The sequence below is a fragment of the Phoenix dactylifera genome, chromosome 2, assembly GCF_051530095.1.
Source record: "Phoenix dactylifera cultivar Ajwa chromosome 2, Ajwa_hap1_PhDact_Kaust_v1.1, whole genome shotgun sequence".
In the NCBI taxonomy this organism is placed as follows: Eukaryota; Viridiplantae; Streptophyta; class Magnoliopsida; order Arecales; family Arecaceae; genus Phoenix; species Phoenix dactylifera.
This window is the reverse complement of record NC_143191.1, coordinates 47502741-47520441: the sequence shown is the minus strand read 5'-3', so window position 1 is coordinate 47520441 and position 17701 is coordinate 47502741. Positions and strand designations below refer to the sequence as shown.

Below are 17701 nucleotides of genomic sequence, written 5' to 3'. Positions count from 1 at the left end.
ACCTCTTGTTTGGTTGGAGTTTTCAAAGGAGAGACAAGGGAAAGTTGAATTCCCATGGGAATATGATTCCCACATTTCATGGGAAAGTCTTTCCCATGAGAAACATGGGTTCCCATGAGGCAGGAATTACTCCATTTTTACTTTTTTCCAAAAAGTCCCTTCAGCATTAAAGAAGCATTAAAGAGACATTAAAAACCTAATTTTTATTAAGGGCATAATAGGAATTATACATAACTTTCTTAGGAAAGTGGATGACCAACCAAACATAAGTACTTTGAAAATTTGCCATTTTCCCATTGTCAACCAAACATGCCAAAAGTACTTTCCTAGGTATCCTTTTTCTAGGAATTTATTTCCCAGGAATTATATTCCTAGGAGGGAAAATGCTTCCCGCGAACCAAACGAGCCCCTAGAAGCGAGAACACTTGTTCTAGAAAAAGGTGGGCCATGCTATCCGAAGCGAGAACACTTGTCCTAGAAAAAGGTGGGCCACGTTATCCATGCAACCGTGGACTAACTTGCAAGGCTCAGCTCGCCTCCACACGGTGGGTTCCACCGCAACCCGTTTAAACGAAACAAAGAGACGCAAGTGCGAGTACGTCAAGGTCACTCCTAGTTGCTGAGGTACCATAAGGTCATATAAAAACTCAACAGAGATTTTGTCACGTTATCCATGCAAACGTGGACTAACTTGCAAGGCTCATCTCGCCTCCACACGGTGGGTTCCACCGTAAACGAAACAAAGAGACGCAAGTGCGAGTACGTCAAGGTCACTCCTTGTTGCTGAGGTACGATAAGGTCATATAAAAACTCAACAGAGATTTTGTTAATTGTATCGAAGATCCTTCCCATCTTCACCATGAGAGGAGATGATGCGCAGCTAGAGCTTATTAGTAGCATGTAGTGCCGTCCGTTCTTAAAAACGGTAGGATGTTGACAGTCATAGCAGGGTATGGCCGGAGTAGCACAGTGATGTCTTTGGTTGTCGTGGGCCAGCAAACAAAGCATGGTATGGGAACGTTACTACATACGGTCACGTAGAAGAACGTAGGCACATATATGGGTGCAGCCGCTGGCAGGGCCGAGCTCGTTGAGAGGTCGCATCATACATTTGGTGAGGACGACCTGACGGGTGCTGAAGTTAACCTAACATCTCGAGCTCCGAGGTGTGCTCGGCGGAACGCCTCGAGCTCAAAGGTCGAGACGTATCATTGGAGAGGGCGCCCCGAGCGAGTCAACGAATATCCGAGGTCGAAGGAGCTATCGAAGGAGTCCGAGGTTGGGCTGGTTCTGGGCCGGACCGAAGTTCCGTCTAGCTGGCGTTGGTGTTTATTGGACCAAAATTAGATGGCTTTTTTGTTTTGGGCAGACCAATATATTTCGACGTGGACCAACTTGCAAGGCTCATCTCGCCTTCGGGTTCCATCGTAACCCGTTTAAACGAAACAAAGAAACGCAAGTGCGAGTAGGTCAAGGTCACTCCTAGTTGCTGGGGTACGACAAGGTCATATAAAAACTCAACAGAGATTTTGTTAATTGTATGCAAGATCACTCTTTGTAATGAAAACGGTGAGCTATTTCCATTATTTTCTGCTTTTGATTAATATTATCATGCCGCCCATTCCCTATTGAAATGATGATACAGTTATTAGTTATTACATACAAATCACACGCAATAATAATAAGATTAATTAGTCAAGAGTAAAGTTTGATCTATTAATTAAAAGATAAGTTGTCGTGGCATATGCAGATTGCTATGATGGGTACAAGAGCCTCCCAACAAGAAGTATTATCAAGGTGGTTGGAATATATTTTTTTAATTTAAAGAGTTGATTTGAGACTAGAACTAATGATAGAACACATATTAGATGGAAACAGTGATAAAATCTTGGACAAGAATATAACGTTAACATGTCACTTACAAGCCAGTTCAGGACTACTGTTAAAGTAGAGTGAAATGGTGGGCTTTAGAATGTAGAAGGATCAAGGAAATCAATTGATCATAATAAAAAAAAAAAATCATGATGTAATACTTTTCAGCTTGTTATATTTTTTTTAACTTGCTTTTCCCATTCTCAACAACAAATCATTTTCAAAAAAAGAAGTGCATCCTCCAATTTAATCTATGAGTTTCAAAAAATTTTTTCCCAAAAAAAGGAACTTTAGCAATGACTCCTTAGATAGAATATTTAACATAAGCATACGGAAAAGTTAAGCAAATTAGTTTCAACTGATATCTCCAGGGGTAGGCCTGTTAACGAGCCGAGCCAAGCCCGAGCCTGGGAGGCTTGGGCTCGGCTCGTTTCACAGAAGCTTGAGCTCGGGTTTGGTACCGAGCTCTATATTGGGCTCGAGCTCGGGCTTGCTTGGCAAAGCAAAGGCTCGGGCTTGCTTGGCAAAGCAAAGGCTCGGGCTTAAGCTTGTAAAGCTCGTTTCAATAACGAGCTCAAACCTGAGCCCGAGCTGGGGCTTAGGCTCGAGCACGATAACAAGCTTGACCTCGAGCTCCCCCCAAAAAAATCGCCCCATCACACTTCTCTCCGTCGTGCTACAAAACCCCCTTCTTCTCCCCCTCATCTTCCCAAAATGTCCTTCTCCCCCTCCTCCGCCGCCGATGACAACGCCACCGCTGCCGCCTCCCCTCCAACCTCCTTGTCCTCCTTCCTCCAGAACCTCGGCCTCGGCTACGCCATCGCCATCGCTCTCGGCATCCTTCTCCTCCTCTCTACCGTCCTCCTCGCTTCCTACGTCTGCTGTCGCGCCCGAAGCACTAATCCTAACCCTAAAGGTGGCGGCACTGGCGCCGGCGGGAACTTCAACGGCGTCGTGCTGCCCTGCATAATCTTTGTTGCTGGTGGTCCAAACCGAGAACGATTGACACGACGGTGTGAACGGGGTTCCGCCTGAGTTGTCTTGGTTGGTGCTGATTGCGCTCCACCTTCCGCCAAGGAACCTGCAAACAAGCCTTGCACCACCACCAGGGTGGTGATGGCCCTCCGACGGTCAAGTCAGAGGAGATTGGAGGAGGAGAGATGATAATCACAAGTGGGAGAGAGTGCTCTGGGAGGTATTGCTTACCCCCCCCTTCTCCCCCCAGCCGCATATATACCTGGCTGGGAGGTCTCTCAGGGGGGTTTGTCGTCGTGGGGCACGATAGAATGGCCACTGACATGGCCGTTACGGGGCGTCGTGGAGCAGCGCCGGGTACGGTCATGGCAGGGCGTAGTGGAGCTCCGCTTTGTACGGTCGATACAGGAGATCGTGGGCAGCATCGGGTACAGCCGTTGCAGGGAGTAGTGGAGCAGGAGGCCGCGGCGTGCCTCTGGAGAATAGCCTGTCGTTATCAAAAGATCTCCGATTCGGGGTCGGAATGCTGGATGGGGTCGGGCTGCGGAGCCGAGGAGGTCCGACTCGGGGTCGGAGTGCTGGATCATAGGGCAGCCGACCCGGGGTCGGGCTGCGGAGCCGAGGAGGTCCGACTCGGGGTCGGAGTGCTGGATCATAGGGCAGCCGACCCGGGGTCGGGCTGCGGAGCCGAGGAGGTCCGACTCGGGGTCGGAGTGCTGGATCATAGGGCAGCTGTAGCTTTCCTGGATATGCGTGCCGATCACGTGGGGCATGGCGGCTCAATTCCCCCATAACAGTAGCCCCCCGCTTCCGAGCCTGGAACCAGAAGGGGAACAGGTGAAGGGAGTGATGTTTCGAGATTGCCGCCATCCTTCGGAGAGGCGCGCGCGCTTCAAGCTTCCCGCCTTCTTTATGGCGTATGGCGGTTGCTGCTGACCTGGCAACCTGAGGATTTCGGCGGACATCCTTCCTTAATGGTGTCGATTCGCCTTTGGGGTGCGAGCGACCCTTCGGCGGCCAGACGTCTTCTGGCGTCATCGAGGTGTCACTTGCCCTTTCGCCTATTTAATCGGGGGCCCTCCCCCGTCCGTCTTCTTCTTTACGGACATTTTCGAGTTTCTCCTTTGCGCTACCATTGTTGCCGCCGAAACGTTCGCTTGCTTTTCCTTTGACGCTCTCGGAGCCGTTCTTCCTCCTCTTCAAGTGAGTTTCCCACTCTTCTACTTTGAGCTCTTCATACTTTTTCTTTTTGTACTAGTGCACCCCAGTCGTTCCGGCCTTTCCCTCCTTCTTGACCCCGTCCTGACCGTAGATTGGCCATTAGGGATGGGCGAAGTGGGAGCAGATAGCATCAAGTCAAAACTGGTCGCCGAGGACTTAGACGGATTTGTGGCTCGGTACCACCTTCCCGAGGCCTGCAATGTCACGCTCCCAGGGCCTGAGGAGAGGATGTCTCATCCTCCCCGAGGGAAGATCGCCATCAATGAGGGCATCCTCCAAGCCGGGTTCCGCTTTCCCCCTTCAGACCTAGTCTTACAGGTGCTCCGGGGTTTAGGAATGGCACCGACGCAACTGGTGCCGAACTCGTGGCGTGCTCTGACGGTCTTCCAGGTTCTCTGTCGCTTGCATGCGATTCCCGCCACCTTGAACGTTTTCTGGGAGCTCTACGGCCTGAGCGGCCACCCCCAGGACAAAGGGTGGTGGTGCTTCGCAGCGCGGCGAGGGTGCGGCCTTGTCAAGGAGGGTCCTACCTCCATTCACCACTGGAAGGAGCGCTTCTTTTTCGTTGATGCAGACCCCTCCTGGGAAATCAGGGCAATCTGGGGGACGCCGGTGAAGTCCCCAATTGGCCTGTCGAAGTTGTCGAGGGAGGAATCCGAGGGCGTCGCCGCCTTGAAGGGGTTGGTCGCCGAGGGCCAGCTTCCCCCGGTGGGCCGCCTCATTTCTGAGGATACCTTGGTGAACGTCGGTTTGAGCTCGGTCCCCACCGACCGTGAGTCCGCCATCGTTTCTTTAGCTCTTTTCTTCTCTTTCGTTCCTTCTTCCTTTCGGTTTCTCAGTCCCTGACCATCCCGTCCTTCTTGCAGAGGTCGACGACGTCATGCGGTCGGTGAAGTCGAAGGCTGTTGGTAGGGCGTCCCTGCTGGAAGCAGTCCGGAGGAGGAAACGAGCTCTTCCGAGCGGGGCCCCACCGGCGAAGAAGTCCCGTAAGGAGATACCTCCGATGCCGACCGACGAGTCCGGGCCCACCGGTCAGGGAGATGTCGTGGGCACCGACCGGCAGCTGACGCTGTATCAGCCCTCCGGTGGTAAGGTTGCCGCTACTCCGGAGGTGCCACCTGAGCCTGCTCAAGACGGACGGGTCGGACGTGATCGGTCCCCAACCCGGCCTTCGACTCGGTCGGCTCCTGATGACTCGAGGAGGGACGCGCCGAGGCCCCGGCCGAGCGGGACCCTATCAATTCCTGGGGCGACCCCCGCTGCGAGCGTGATCAGCCGGACTCTTCCCCAGGCGATGGATAAGGGTAAGGCTGCAGAACCACCATCCGGCTCCGGGGAGAAATCGGGGTCTGCCTTCACTACCGATGGCGCCCGAAATCTCATCGAAACAGTGTTGCTGGAGAAGGACCGTCGGCGGGTCCGGGAGTTGGATGTCTCTGACGTTGGGGCCGCCAGCTGCGTCTGTCTCATGTCGGTGAGTGTTCTTCTGGCCGTCTTTCACCATTTATTGGCTCTGTTGTTCTCCGCCTGACTCCCTTATTTTTCCTATTTCTTAGCTCGCCCAGTACATGATCCGTCTGGAGGAGTGCTACAAGGAACAGGCGGGGCTTTTGGCGAAGGCCGAGGACCGGCTGAAAGCAATGGAAGAGGGAGGCCGGGCTGCGGCAGGCAGGACGACCGGGGACCTCGAGGCGAGGCTCCGGGAGGCCGAAGAGCGGGCACTCGGCTTCGCCGCCCTGGAGGAGCAACTGTCAGAGGCTCGGGAGCAACTCAAAGCCGCCTCGGGCCTCGAAAGCAGGGTCAAGAAGGCGGAGGAACGGGCTGAAAAGCAGTCCCGGAAGATCGCGGACTATCGAGAGCGGTGGGAGAAGGCCCAGCGGTCTGCCGACAACGCCTGCGACCGAATCCGCTCTTTTGAAGCCAAACTAGGCGAACTGGAGTCGGCCCTGGAGAAGTCATGCACGGACGTCCAAGAGCTCCGTTCGCGCCTGAAGGAAGCCGAGGCCGCTCGGGTTGCTACCGAGGCGAAGCATAAAGAGGCTCAGGCTGATCTGCTGAGGGTCTCCTCTGAGGCCGAAGGCCGGATTGTGGCGAAGGTCTTGGAGGCCAAGGCTCAGATTATGGAGCGAGCTGAGGCGGAGCTGGCCGAGAAGAGGGCGGAAATCGGGCGTCAGGCGGTAGAGGCTTATCGCCAGTCCGCCGAGTTCGCCCATGATATGTCGGAGGCAGTGCGGACCTATCGCCAGTCTGACGAGTTTGTCCATGACGCGTCGGACGCGGGGGCCGAAGCCTTCACCTTGGGCTTCGAGGAGGGCCTGGCAAGGGTGTCGGCTAAGTATCCCGAAGTTGACCTGAGCGAGATCTCCCTCCTGGACTCCTCTCCGGCGCCATCGCCTGCTGGTTCTCCTGCTGCTTCCCTACCTCCCGCGGACGAGCCCGGCGTTCCCGACCCGGGAGTTCCTCCAAGCTGACCTCTTGTACCTTCCATTGTCTTTTTTATTTTTGTATGTCGGCGTTTTGCCCAATTGTATGGGCCTCGGCCCTGAAAATTAATGCACGTTGAATATTTCTTCATCTCGCCCTCGTCCTCTTTTTTTTTTTTTTAGCTCTTGGTTGCTTCTTGCTGACTTTTGATTCCCGAAGTTCTTCCGGCGCTAGGCCAGGCATCCGAGGGTTAAACCTCAGGAAACTCTTCCGGCGTTAAGCCAGGCATCCGAGGGTTAGGCCTCAGGAAATTCTTCCGGCGCTAAGCCAGGCATCCGAGGGTTAGGCCTCAGGAAATTCTTCCGGCGCTAAGCCAGGCATCCGAGGGTTAGGCCTCAGGAAATTCTTCCGGCGCTAAGCCAGGCATCCGAGGGTTAGGCCTCAGGAAACTCTTCCGGCGCTAAGCCAGGCATCCGAGGGTTAGGCCTCAGGAAACTCTTCCGGCGCTGAGCCAGGCATCCGAGGGTTAGGCCTCAGGAAACTCTTCCGGCGCTAAGCCAGGCATCCGAGGGTTAGGCCTCAGGAAACTCTTCCGGCGCTGAGCCAGGCATCCGAGGGTTAGGCCTCAGGAAACTCTTCCGGCGCTAAGCCAGGCATCCGAGGGTTAGGCCTCAGGAAATTCTTCCGGCGCTAAGCCAGGCATCCGAGGGTTAGGCCTCAGGAAATTCTTCCGGCGCTAAGCCAGGCATCCGAGGGTTAGGCCTCAGGAAACTCTTCCGGCGCTGAGCCAGGCATCCGAGGGTTAGGCCTCAGGAAACTCTTCCGGCGCTAAGCCAGGCATCCGAGGGTTAGGCCTCAGGAAACTCTTCCGGCGCTGAGCCAGGCATCCGAGGGTTAGGCCTCAGGAAACTCTTCCGGCGCTGAGCCAGGCATCCGAGGCCCGAGCCTCGGGAGATTCCACTCGTTGGTCGGCCTAGGCTGGCGCAAGCCGAGGCGACCGGTCGGGGCTTCCGGCTAGTCTGCTCCCGGGATGATCATCGGGTTAGCCAGGCATCTGAGGGTCGTCAAGCCTCAGGGAAATTCCGCTCGTTGGTCGGCCAAGGCTGGCGCAAGCCGAGGCGACCGGTCGGGGCTTCCGGCTAGTCTGCTCCCGGGATGATCATCGGGTTAGCCAGGCATCCGAGGGCCGAGCCTCGGGAGATTCCACTCGTTGGTCGGCCTAGGCTGGCGCAAGCCGAGGCGACCGGTCGGGGCTTCCGGCTAGTCTGCTCCCGGGATGATCATCGGGTTAGCCAGGCATCTGAGGGTCGTCAAGCCTCAGGGAAATTCCGCTCGTTGGTCGGCCAAGGCTGGCGCAAGCCGAGGCGACCGGTCGGGGCTTCCGGCTAGTCTGCTCCCGGGATGATCATCGGGTTAGCCAGGCATCCGAGGGCCGAGCCTCGGGAGATTCCACTCGTTGGTCGGCCTAGGCTGGCGCAAGCCGAGGCGACCGGTCGGGGCTTCCGGCTAGTCTGCTCCCGGGATGATCATCGGGTTAGCCAGGCATCTGAGGGTTGTCAAGCCTCAGGGAAATTCCGCTCGTTGGTCGGCCAAGGCTGGCGCAAGCCGAGGCGACCGGTCGGGGCTTCCGGCTAGTCTGCTCCCGGGATGATCATCGGGTTAGCCAGGCATCTGAGGGTTGTCAAGCCTCAGGGAAATTCCGCTCGTTGGTCGGCCAAGGCTGGCGCAAGCCGAGGCGACCGGTCGGGGCTTCCGGCTAGTCTGCTCCCGGGATGATCATCGGGTTAGCCAGGCATCTGAGGGTTGTCAAGCCTCAGGGAAATTCCGCTCGTTGGTCGGCCAAGGCTGGCGCAAGCCGAGGCGACCGGTCGGGGCTTCCGGCTAGTCTGCTCCCGGGATGATCATCGGGTTAGCCAGGCATCTGAGGGTTGTCAAGCCTCAGGGAAATTCCGCTCGTTGGTCGGCCAAGGCTGGCGCAAGCCGAGGCGACCGGTCGGGGCTTCCGGCTAGTCTGCTCCCGGGATGATCATCGGGTTAGCCAGGCATCCGAGGGCCGAGCCTCGGGAGATTCCACTCGTTGGTCGGCCTAGGCTGGCGCAAGCCGAGGCGACCGGTCGGGGCTTCCGGCTAGTCTGCTCCCGGGATGATCATCGGGTTAGCCAGGCATCTGAGGGTTGTCAAGCCTCAGGGAAATTCCGCTCGTTGGTCGGCCAAGGCTGGCGCAAGCCGAGGCGACCGGTCGGGGCTTCCGGCTAGTCTGCTCCCGGGATGATCATCGGGTTAGCCAGGCATCCGAGGGCCGAGCCTCGGGAGATTCCACTCGTTGGTCGGCCTAGGCTGGCGCAAGCCGAGGCGACCGGTCGGGGCTTCCGGCTAGTCTGCTCCCGGGATGATCATCGGGTTAGCCAGGCATCCGAGGGCCGAGCCTCGGGACATTCCACTCGTTGGTCGGCCACTTGTCGCTCGCCGCCCATCGGGGTTTCTCTGTGCCCAGCCGCGACCGTGTTTCTCCTCTCCTCCAAGCGTTGCCTGGGGGGAACACGAGAAGGGTATTAAACGCTAATTAATGCGTTACCTGGGAAATCGGATCGCCAGTTGCTGCTGGTGAGGAGTGTTAGTTGAGCGGCCGCGATACGCGGGTTCTTCGAGGAGGATGCGGCCTGGGCGCGAGCGGAGACACGTGGACCTAGGGGTATACGTCACCCGGATCGTCCTGCACAAAGAATGCGATTCAAGGAGAATGACGCTTAGGAAATCGCGGGGAGATACGCCTCGGGAGCCGGTACGGCTCCGGATTCAGTGCGCCTGCATTTATTGGAGCCACCCGTATCGGAACTACCAGGGGGCCGCAGCTTGGCTACAAATACAGGTGCAGGTACGATGGAATTTGCTAAGCCGGAGCTGCAGGTTGCCATGGATCGCGGACCTCCTCCTTGGCATATGACTGAGAGACTCCTGTCGAAGGAAAGGGGAGGCGCTCCCCTTACAACTTCAGCCAACTAGCCGTTTCATCTGGGATCAACAAGGAGGGTCTCCCCGGCGGAACTCCGCTCTAGGCGTTTCATCCGGGATCACATCTCCCCTCCTTGAAGTTCAGCCTCCCGGTTGAGCTCTGCGCCGGACGCTCAATCCGGGACCGCGCCTCCATATACTCTTCCCCCTCGAATCCCTTCTCTTCCCTACCACTGGGGAAGATGGGAATATCCTTTGGAGGCGGCGTTCCCCTGGGGGCAGCGGGAGCTTCTTCTGCGGCGGCTCCTCCTCTTTTTGGTGAGGTGCTGGATGGCGCCTCCGGTTAGAAGCACCCACTTCTGGTGGGACTGCAGCCGCCCTGGGTTGAGGGTTTGGGTCCCCACCTCTTCTTTACTTTCTTTACTCCCTAATTCCCCTCTGGGAATTCCTTGTAATCACACGAGCACGCCACTGTAACCAGAAATTATTGAAATGAAAAGTATTGCACCTTTTTAAATTGTCTTTCTGGCCTTGTTGTTCTACTGGTAATACATCCGCAGGTTAGCGGAATTCCAGCCCCTTGGAATTTCTCGGCCATCTAGGGCTTCCAACTGGTAGGAGCCAGGTCGGTTTACCCAACGAACTTTATACGGGCCTTCCCAATTTGGCGCTAGCTTCCCACCTTCCGTAGGTTGAGATGCCTTAGCTCGCCTCAGCACCAGATCTCCAATTCTGAAAAGCTTCGGTCGGACTTTGGAGTTGTAATATCGGGCCACCCTCTGCTGATACATTGCCATCCGTACCTGAGCCATTTCCCTTGCCTCTTCCAAGAGATCCAAGTTCCCTCGGAGTTGCTCTGAATTGGCCTCGGGTCGGTGCGCGGCCACCCGAGGCGAGGGGAGTCCGAGCTCCACGGGGGCAACGGCTTCCGTGCCATAGGTTAGGCTGAAAGGCGTCTCTCCAGTAGGAGTCCGTTGTGTGGTCCGATACGCCCAAAGGACATTCTCGAGTTCCTCGACCCAAGCTTGCCCCGTCCGGCCGATCCGCGCTTTGATACCTTGGAGGATTGTCCGATTTGTGACCTCGGCCTCGCCGTTGGTTTGGGGATGCGACACGGATGTGAACCGATGCTCGATCCCAAATTCCTCGCAGAAGTCCCGGAAGTGCTTGTTATCAAACTGTCGACCGTTATCCGAGATGAGGACCCGAGGTACTCCAAATCGGACAATGATGTTCTTCTTCACGAACTTCCGGACTTGTGCCTCCGTGATGGTGGCCAGTGGCTCTGCCTCCACCCACTTGGTGAAGTAGTCGATGGCGACAATCAAAAATTTCCGCTGGGCCGAAGCGACGGGGAATGGTCCGAGGATATCCATTCCCCATTGTGCGAAGGGCCAGGGCGCGGTGATTGGCGCCAAGGGGACAGAGGGGACTCTCTGGACGTTGGCGTGGCGCTGGCAGGCGTCGCATTTCCGCACGTGGTCCTTCGAGTCCTCCATCAAGGTCGGCCAATAGTAGCCTTGCCTCATGATCTTATGCGCCAAGGACCTAGCCCCCAAGTGCGATCCGCAGATGCCTTCGTGGACTTCGCCGAGGGCGTAGGCCGCTTCCGCGGGGCGGAGGCACCTTAAGAGGGGGGCGGTAAACGAGGTCCGATACAGCCTCCCTTCATAAAGTACGTAGTGGGCGGACTTCTTTACAAGCCGCCGGGCCTGATCTTCGTCTTCAGGGAGGATTCCTTCGGCGAGGTAGGCGACGAGCGGGTCCATCCAAGACGGCTCCGGATCAATTGCCATCACCGCTCCAGCCCCGTCAATGCTCGGGGCATCCAGGGTCTCCAGGTAGATTGCCCTCGACAAGTTGTGCGCGTCTGCGTCCACTAGGCGGGACAACCTGTCGGCCCTGGCATTTTCGCTCCTCGGGACCTGCTGAATGTCAACACTGCCGAGGTCGGGAATGAGTGTTTGCACCTTCCGGACGTAGCTCTGCATGGTCGGGCTCCGCGCCTCGAACTCCCCTCGAACCTGCCCGACCACCAGCTGGGAGTCGGTGAAGACTTTCAGACGCCGGATGCCGAGCTCCTTGGCGAGTTTGAGTCCCGCGACTAGGGCCTCGTACTCCGCCTCATTGTTGGTCACTGGAAATCCGAACCTCAAGGCATACTCGGCTATCACTCCATCGGGATTGGTGAGGACCAGCCCAGCCCCTCCACCTTCAGGGTTCGACGACCCGTCAATGTGGAGCGTCCAGATCGGGAGATCGAGGCTGGGTGTCTCCGGCGGCTTAGGTTCCGCCTCCTGCACAGTGCACTCAGCGAGAAAGTCCGCGAGTACCTGGGCCTTGATGGCTGGTCGGGGCTGGTAGCGGATGTCGAACTCACCAAGTTCTACTGCCCACTTCACCAGCCGTCCCGCATTCTCTGGATTGCTGAGAATCTGCCGCAGTGGTTGATCGGTCAAAAGGGTGACAGAATGAGCCTGGAAATAGGGGCGAAGCCTCCTGGTCGCAGTCAGCAGCGCGAAGGCGATCTTCTCAGCCTTCGTGTACCGCGTCTCGGCATCCCGGAGGACTCGGCTGATGTAGTATACAGGCTTCTGAAGTCTTGCCTCTTCCCGAACCAGTACTGCGCTGACTGCGGTTGGGGAGACCGCCAGGTAAAGGTAGAGCATCTCCCCCTCTTGCGGCTTGGACAGCAGGGGAGGAGACGCCATGTACTCCTTGAGCTGGTCGAACGCCGCATGGCATTCGGCCGTCCAGAGGAAGTCTTTTGGGCGCTTCAACACCTTGAAGAATGGTTGGCAGCGTTCGGCCGACTTTGCCACAAATCGTCCGAGCGCGGCGACCCTTCCAGCGAGCTCCTGAACCTCCTTCACTTTGGTCGGAGGGGACATATCCTGGATGGCTTTGATCTTGTCCGGGTTGGCCTCGATCCCGCGCTGGTTGACAATGAAACCGAGGAACCTCCCGGCCGAAGCACCAAAAGCGCACTTCGCTGGGTTTAGCTTCATGCGAAACTTTCGCAAGGTGGTGAAAGTCTCCTCCAGATCTGCAATGTGCTGGTCTGCATGGCGGCTTTTTACCAGCATATCGTCCACGTACACCTCCATATTCCGGCCGATCTGCTCCTTGAAGATTTTATTGACGAGGCGCTGGTAAGTGGCGCCAGCGTTCTTCAGACCGAAGGGCATTACCTTGTAACAGTACAGCCCCCGGTCTGTTATGAAGGCAGTTTTCTCCTCGTCCTGTGGAGCCATCATTATTTGGTTGTAGCCGGAGAAGGCGTCCATAAAAGACAGTAGCTGATATCCGGAAGTCGCGTCGACCAGTTGGTCTATCCGTGGAAGCGGAAAGCTATCCTTGGGGCACGCCTTGTTCAGGTCGGTGTAGTCGACGCACATCCTCCACTTCCCGCTCGCCTTCCGGACAAGTACGACGTTTGCCAGCCACTCGGGGTAGCTCACCTCTCTTATGAAACCTGCCTCCAAGAGTTTGTCTACCTCCTGGTCGACCACCCGGATCCGATCCGGGGCACAGTGTCTCTTCTTTTGCTTTACCGGTCGGTGGGTCGGGTCGACGTTGAGGGCGTGAGAAACGACCTCCGGGTCGATCCCAGGTACATCGGCCGCCGACCAGGCAAACACATCTGCATTGGCTCGGAGGAATTCCACTAACCGGAGCCGAGCTTCCAAGTCGAGATTGGCACCGACCCGGACCGTGCGGTCCGGGCGGCCTTCTTCGAGGGGAACTTCGATTACGCCCTCGGCCGGCTCCCCGTGCCGCAAGGCCACTTCGTCTCTGGCGTCAAGTGACTCGACGCTTAGGGCCTCCATGGGCTTCTTCCCTTTGAGAGTTGCTAGGAAACACTGCCGTGCGGTCGGCTGGTCACCTCGGACCTCTCCAATCCCGGCCGCTGTGGGGAACCGCATGAGCAAATGGTAGGTAGAAACCACCGCGCGAAGGGCGTTCAGTCCGGGTCGTCCGAGGATAGCGTTGTAGGCCGAGGGGACACGGACGACCAAGAACCCGAGCCGCACCGTGGCTTCTGCGGGTGCAATGCCCGCAGTCACAGGCAGCTCGATGACACCTTCGGCCGAGATAGCGTCTCCAGTGAATCCTATGAGGGGGGTGGATGTTTTGTGCAACAATTGTCGGGGAAAGCCCATCTTTTGGAAGGCCTCGTAATACAAAATATCAGCTGAGCTTCCACTATCCACAAGAACACGCCTTACATCATAGTCCGCCATAGTGAGAGAGATCACCATGGCGTCATCGTGGGGAGTCTGAACCCCCTTTACATCTTCATCACAAAAAGTGATTACATTTCCGACCCGCTGCCTCTTCGCGACGGCCACTCCTGATACTTCCGCCGAGCCCCCTGCGTTCCTCACGGGCCGAGAGCAGCCCCCAGTGATGGTGTGGATCACTCCCGCAACGGGTCGATTCTGCTCCCGAGGCTCCTGAGGGGCCGGGTCGGCTGGACGCGGGTCTGCGGGGGGACGTCGGTCGTTTACATATCGACCGAGACGTCCTCGGCGAATGAGAGCCTCGATCTCGTCCCGAAGCTGGAAGCAGTCTTCGGTATCGTGGCCGTGGTCTCGGTGGTACTCACAGTACGCCCGAGAAGGCTTCCTCCCAGGGATCTTCTTCATCTGCCTCGGGACCGGGAGGTCCTCCCGCCCCTTGACCTCCATGAGGATCTGGGCCCGGGGGGCCAGGAGTGGGGTGTACCGGTTGAAGCGTCGGTGCGGAGAACGAGGGCGTGTGGCGCCGTGGTTCCTTGCTGGTGACGGGCTTCTGCGCCGGCGTTGAGGCGTCGGGCTCCTCCTCTGGGGTGCCTCTTTTCGCCTTTTCTTCCCGGGCTTTAGAGGGGCTTCGGCGGCCTCCTTGTTCCGGTGGGAGGCTGCCTCCTCGGCGTCTGCATACTGGTTTGCCCGAGACAACAGCTCCGGGAAGCTCCGCGGCAGACGTTTGTCCAGGGAGAAGGTGAGTCTGCCCTTCCGAAAGCCTCGCTTCAGGGCTGAGAGAGCCACCTCCTGGCTCAAATTCCGGACCTCCAGTGTTGCCTTGTTGAAGCGGGTGAGATAATCCCGCAGGCTCTCTCCCTCGTTCTGCCGGACATCGAAGAGGGAGTCGGAGACCAGTCTTCGCCGGCTACTGACGGCGAAATGGCTGATGAAGAGACGGGTGAACTGGTGGAAGGACTGGATGGAATTAGCCTCCAGGCCGGCGAACCACGCCCTTGCCGGGCCGCGGAGGGTCGCCGGGAAGGCCTTGCAGAGGAGAGGATCCGATGCTCCATGGAGGAGCATAAGAGTCCTGAAACTCTCCACGTGGTCCCGTGGGTCCGCCGCCCCGTCGTAGGGTTCGATCGCCGGCATTTTGAACCCCGGCGGGTTTAGGGTTCGCAGGATCCTTGAGGCAAGCGCCGGCTGGGAGGAGATTTCCAAGTCGGCGAAGGGATCTTTGGAGTGGCCCTTCAGGACCTGGAGCTGTCTGTGGAGATCGTCCACCCGCCGGTCCAGGGAGCGCGACCGGTGGGTGGGAGACAAGGAGCGGCGCGAGGGGGACCGACTGGAGTGCGGGCCCCTCGAGGACTGGGGTGTCTGAGAACGCGCCCGGGTCCGCCTCTCGTACCCCGCGCAGCTCCGATGAGAAGGTCCTGGCAGAATGGACCGCACTCGAGAATCCTCCCCGCGCCGGCGCTCCTCTCCATGGGAGAGGAAGGAGCGCGGGTTGTGAGGAAGAGGCGAGTGCTCGGGGAGCAGCGGCTCCTGAGCCCGCTGCGGCACCCGAGAGATCACACCCTGCAGATTCTGCACTGCCTCCGCGAGGGTGCGAACCTGCTGGGCTAGCTGGTCGAACTGAGCAGGTTCGACCGTCTGAATGGGAGGAGAAGCGGTGGAATGCTGCTGAGAGTGTGTTGGGGACGCAGCAGCCTCCCGGCCAGAGGCGCGAGAGGCTCCGCGACCGGAAGCATTGGAAGCTCCGCGACCACCTCGCCGTGCCATTACGACCGTTCGGAGGTTCGGGCCCTTCCTCTAGCGCCAACTGTTGCTGGTGGTCCAAACCGAGAACGATTGACACGACGGTGTGAACGGGGTTCCGCCTGAGTTGTCTTGGTTGGTGCTGATTGCGCTCCACCTTCCGCCAAGGAACCTGCAAACAAGCCTTGCACCACCACCAGGGTGGTGATGGCCCTCCGACGGTCAAGTCAGAGGAGATTGGAGGAGGAGAGATGATAATCACAAGTGGGAGAGAGTGCTCTGGGAGGTATTGCTTACCCCCCCCCTCTTCTCCCCCCAGCCGCATATATACCTGGCTGGGAGGTCTCTCAGGGGGGTTTGTCGTCGTGGGGCACGATAGAATGGCCACTGACATGGCCGTTACGGGGCGTCGTGGAGCAGCGCCGGGTACGATCATGGCAGGGCGTAGTGGAGCTCCGCTTTGTACGGTCGATACAGGAGATCGTGGGCAGCATCGGGTACAGCCGTTGCAGGGAGTAGTGGAGCAGGAGGCCGCGGCGTGCCTCTGGAGAATAGCCTGTCGTTATCAAAAGATCTCCGATTCGGGGTCGGAATGCTGGATCATAGGGCAGCCGACCCGGGGTCGGGCTGCGGAGCCGAGGAGGTCCGACTCGGGGTCGGAGTGCTGGATCATAGGGCAGCCGACCCGGGGTCGGGCTGCGGAGCCGAGGAGGTCCGACTCGGGGTCGGAGTGCTGGATCATAGGGCAGCCGACCCGGGGTCGGGCTGCGGAGCCGAGGAGGTCCGACTCGGGGTCGGAGTGCTGGATCATAGGGCAGCTGTAGCTTTCCTGGATATGCGTGCCGATCACGTGGGGCATGGCGGCTCAATTCCCCCATAACAATCTTCATCGCAGAGGAGGAGGACGACGACGAGGACAACAACGGCGAGCAGGGCGGCCGCGACGGCCGGGGCTCCACACCCACCGGGCTGGATCCGATGGCGATCAGCTCCTACCTGAGGTTCCCATTCTCCGCCGCCAAGGGCAGGGACACCGTGGATATCAATCAAGAAGAGCTGAAGAGGAGGTTAGGCGCTAGCAACTTTAGGAAAGAGATTTCAAATTATTTGCAACAACTTGATTTACTTCGTTGTCCTTCATTAAACAGGATCATTCTCTCTGTCCCCTTAAACGGTTTAGGAGACTAGGAGAGCTGGAGAGGAGGGTCTTGGCCCGTTGGATGCAGAGTTTCCAAATGATCTCGACCGTCGAATCCCGAACTCATTTGGTCGTGTTAAGTCACGAACTCGTTTAGGCTCGTGAGCTGCTCGAGCTCGAGCTCGGGCTCGGATTTAAACGGACCTTATTTCGAGCTCGAACTCGGGCTCGTTTAACGAACGAGCCGAGCCCGAGCAGCTCGGCCCGTTAACAATCCTATCCCCGGTGATCCGAATGCTGGGGTGATTTGATCCCCTGTGATCTAAGATCAATGTGTTTGGTAGGCCATGGTCCAGTGATTAAAAATCTCCGGGTATCTATGAATAACTTGTTTGGTATGGTACGGAAATCCAAGATCACCAACCATATAATACCACAAATATTCTCGATATATCTTAGATGAATTTTTTATGTGTTTTTAATTTTCATGAATTAAAAATGTAAGTCAATAGCCAGAAGAGCCACAATAGGGTCTCCTAGTTTCAACTCTATCAATCAGATCAGAGGAAAATGCAAAGCGGAAGTGTTATGGGGGAATTGAGCCGCCATGCCCCACGTGATCGGCACGCATATCCAGGAAAGCTACAGCTGCCCTATGATCCAGCACTCCGACCCCGAGTCGGACCTCCTCGGCTCCGCAGCCCGACCCCGGGTCGGCTGCCCTATGATCCAGCACTCCGACCCCGAGTCGGACCTCCTCGGCTCCGCAGCCCGACCCCGGGTCGGCTGCCCTATGATCCAGCACTCCGACCCCGAGTCGGACCTCCTCGGCTCCGCAGCCCGACCCCGGGTCGGCTGCCCTATGATCCAGCATTCCGACCCCGAATCGGAGATCTTTTGATAACGACAGGCTATTCTCCAGAGGCACGCCGCGGCCTCCTGCTCCACTACTTCCTGCAACGGCTGTACCCGATGCTGCCCACGATCTCCTGTATCGACCGTACAAAGCGGAGCTCCACTACGCCCTGCCATGACCGTACCCGGCGCTGCTCCACGACGCCCCGTAACGGCCATGTCAGTGGCCATTCTATCGTGCCCCACGACGACAAACCCCCCTGAGAGACCTCCCAGCCAG

At 57.8% G+C, this 17701-nt stretch overlaps 1 protein-coding gene across 1 annotated transcript; it reads left to right on the top strand.

Moving 5' to 3' along the window:
- The first annotated feature begins 3554 nt into the window (after nucleotides 1-3554).
- Nucleotides 3555-6297, top strand: LOC149768372 (uncharacterized). Its single transcript, XM_089929109.1, has 2 exons — nucleotides 3555-4840; nucleotides 4935-6297. Exons 1-2 carry the CDS (start codon nucleotides 4174-4176, stop codon nucleotides 5597-5599), a joined length of 1332 nt encoding a protein of 443 aa, XP_089785235.1. The 5' UTR covers nucleotides 3555-4173; the 3' UTR covers nucleotides 5600-6297.
- Nucleotides 6298-17701: the final 11404 nt, after the last annotated feature.